At 41.1% G+C, this 3,409-nt stretch overlaps 2 protein-coding genes across 3 annotated transcripts in view; one reads left to right on the top strand and one right to left on the bottom strand.

Moving 5' to 3' along the window:
• Nucleotides 1-3,393, bottom strand: part of LOC106518863 (gamma-aminobutyric acid receptor subunit beta-3) — a 93,692-nt gene extending 90,299 nt beyond the window's left edge. For both annotated transcript variants that reach the window (XM_014010287.1, XM_014010288.1), the window contains exon 1: nt 2,883-3,393. In XM_014010287.1, the coding sequence (XP_013865741.1) occupies nt 2,883-3,091 (209 nt within the window). In that variant the 5' untranslated portion in view covers nt 3,092-3,393. The remainder of the gene's footprint in view (nt 1-2,882) is intronic.
• Nucleotides 1-3,409, top strand: part of LOC106518864 (gamma-aminobutyric acid receptor subunit alpha-5) — a 44,780-nt gene that overhangs the window by 30,072 nt on the left and 11,299 nt on the right. The gene's annotated exons all lie outside the window — the stretch shown is intronic.

Genomic DNA, 3,409 nt, shown 5'->3' with positions numbered 1-3,409 from the left:
CCATCCATCCATCCATCCATCCATCCATCCATCCATCCATCCATCCATCCATCCATCCGTCCATCCATCCATCCATCTTTTGCTAACAGACAGAAACTTTAAAGTTCTAAACCAGAGATTTCTTACTAGCACATTTTGGGGATTAATCTCAGCTACGGCCAAACCTAATTTGAGCTCAGTATCTGTAAAACTGACTGAGATAGACAGTTTTGTGTTTTGAAAGTTTTTTTTTTTTGTTTGTTTTTTTGAAACCGGTATATAATGAGTTACTGTATTTGCAAACAGGCACCAACACAAACACTTGTCTTTCCCTATTCGGTTTAGGGAGATAAGAACGCCATCCTCACTTTATATAATCATCATTTTTATTTCCCGGTCAGGTCATTTACACAGGATGTGATGGATGATAAGTGTAATACCGAGCAACGTGACGTAACAAAGTCTAGATTAAAAATAGAAAAAAGCGTAGCGTGGCATGATGGATATGCAAGGTGGACTCTGAACGGGGAAAATCAGTGTCAGGGATGCTGGTTGACAAGAGTGGCCTGTTCGTCACACAACCAGCTGTCCACAGGCCCCCGGACAGCCCCRTCCAACAACTCTTATCCCTGCATCAGCCACACACAGAAATAGAGAGACCTGAGACCTCGGGTTAATCCGCACCCCCACCACTACCACTCCCATCATCCAACCACCCGTTAGCTTTTCCATAAGAAGATGACATCACAGATCAGTGAGAATTTGGTTGGGTGGCTGTCGCTGGGTGCATCTCGTCTGTTTCTCTTTGTGAATGCAAAACATCCTCACCTTGGTGTATGAAATGAGATCTTCTATTCAGGTTATGTCCTCACAAAGCCTAAACAGAGAATGTGTTGGGATTGGATAGTGTCGCTCTGACAAAGGGAGSTTTAAGGAAAGGGAGGGGGTGAAAGGCATCTGTTTAATACTCTTATGTAAAGCAGAACTGTAGACTTCCTCTTAGTTTCTAGGAGAGTTATTATTAAAAGCCTGGATTTCCCTTAGGAGTTTTTTTTTTTTTTGGACTCCATAGTTGAAAGGGTGCAGAGTTCACTGATTGAAGGAGTAAGTCTGGCTGATAAAGCCACCCGTTCGTTGACCTGCCAAAACATTACTGTCATCCTAACATCTGGGGTACTGTTTTATTTCAGACAATGGTCACAAGTGTCATTGGCTTTGCTCATCAGCAGTAGGGTTGTTGTACTAAAGATAGCGCAACAAAATCTCAACAAAAAGGTCCTGGAAGGTTTCGACAGTGGTGGGCACAGCTAACCAAAAGGTTTGCTTCACTAAATCTTAGCTAACTAAAATATTGCTTTGCTWATGCTAAACCACCAAACATGTAAAAATAATTAGCAAAAGCTATCACTAAACAACTGAAGTCAAAATTAGTGGAAGCTAGCACTAACAGCTAATTGCTAAAACAACTGTCAGTCATTGTCACACGTCTTTGTATCCTTCAAGTTGAAATCTGGAAGGACTGACACAAACCTGTTGATATTAGGTTGTTTATTAGCTGTTATCAGATTTAAAGTTGGCATAACCTAATTTATCAAAAGCCAATTGGTCTGTTTACAAAGTTATTGAAAAAGCTAATCCACTAAATGAAAAGTTATTTACACTATTAGCTGCTAGCTGACTAGCAGAATCATGCCACCACAATCTGGCAATTGTTTTTTTAACACCAACCAAATTTTAATGAATAAAATTAAAAGTCTTGAATGTAGCCATCATTTTAACACGTCACCCTCTCTAATTTTCCTCATTAAACACTTTAATCATGGCTTACATCATATTTGTCTTGCCTGGTCCATATCAAAAGTGCACTATCATAGACTGAATCCAAATGTGTGGATCTGAAGGAATTAGATCTGTGGTAGTGACAGTAAAAGCTGTCAGTCTGTTTTTTTAACTACATTTTGACATTGTCCGTGTTGTCTTTGTGGTTTTAGTATTGAAGCACTTTAAAGTCACTCCATTTGCTCTTAGGTTGAATTTGCCCTTTTAGTAATATAACAAATCTTCTATTCCCATCAACAACTGGAGAAAAAGAACAAAAGGAGGTCAATAAAAATGATTCAAGAACACCTTGAAGCAGACCCTCAAGTCATGCAACAGAACTGGAGTGATAAGGAAAACCGAACTTGAGGACATCCATTCACTAACTTGAGAAATGAAGAATCAAACACCAATCTTAATTGACCAAGGTGTCCAACAACCTTTGGACTGGGACTCTTCAGTCACTAAAGAATCCACAGTCATCCTTGTTAAGGAGAGATAGCCACAATGAGTTCTAGTTATCGAACCACCATCTGCATCTTCAACATCAAAACACAACTCAATATCTGGAAATGAGATTGCGATGGATCTACCCAACGCCTCAGCCTGGAGGACTATCCAGATCAATTAAGTTTGAGCTCACAGGTTTCATTTAGTCCAGCAAGCTTTCTTGTCAAACAGTCCACAATCTTGCTCGAAGCAGCATGGCTTCAACAAAAACAGCAGACAACTTTGTTCGACTCTTTGGACCAAATYAGACTAATCTTTTGTCACTTAAAGAATTTTTAGAGTGGGGTTTCTTTAATAGGAAGGTTTTTAACCTCAACCCATCTTTACTTTCACATTTTTTCATGGTAAGAAGCATAGCATTGGAACTTGGGATGGCTGCATTGGCCTTTAAGTAGCATGTCTAATTTTAGATAACCCGTCTATTTAAAAACATGAAAGATGGGACTTGTCAGTGAGTTTTATGTTAAATAGCCAACATCTTTAATGGCAAAATCTGTCTTTTAATAACTCTGTGACTCAGAGAGAAGATAGTACTTCTACTTCAGTACTTCAGTTGTCTCCAAAATACGACTCACCAGTTGACCAGCATGGCAGCATTGTTCCCTGCCAGGAAYGGGAGTTCCCCTCGAACATTGTGAAAAAGTAGTAAGATCCACCAGCGGAACATGTTCCTCATCAAGCCTTGGCCCCTGGTCCTGTAGATGTCCGTGCATCCAGAATGAAGGTCGGCAGAACCTGGACGGTTCGCAACGTTGGTCCAGCAGTTGGTTGTGATCCAGGTCATGGTGTGGTCACCGGGGCATCGGGGGACCCAGGTGGAGATCCTGATGAGGATGTCCTAATAGAGGTATCAAGATGTTGAGAAAGATGCAGTTTCAAAAACGCCTTCTTCTTCTTTTGGTTGATCATCGTTCCCCCCAAAATATTCCAAGTTTCCACAAGAACAGAAAATTTAGGGGCTCCCCTCACAGCTACTCCCCCTCCATGTAGGCATCATCATCAGCGAGTGTCCTCCCTCTGCGTTGCTTGGACTGTGCACTGATCAACAGTTGGAGATCATGACTTGCGTGTGTGTGTGTGTGTGTGTGTGTGTGTGTGTGTG

Source organism: Austrofundulus limnaeus, unplaced genomic scaffold (genome assembly GCF_001266775.1).
Source record: "Austrofundulus limnaeus strain Quisiro unplaced genomic scaffold, Austrofundulus_limnaeus-1.0 Scaffold67, whole genome shotgun sequence".
Taxonomy (NCBI): Eukaryota; Metazoa; Chordata; class Actinopteri; order Cyprinodontiformes; family Rivulidae; genus Austrofundulus; species Austrofundulus limnaeus.
Note: the sequence above shows the minus strand (reverse complement) of the source record. Positions and strands in the feature narration are given on the sequence as shown.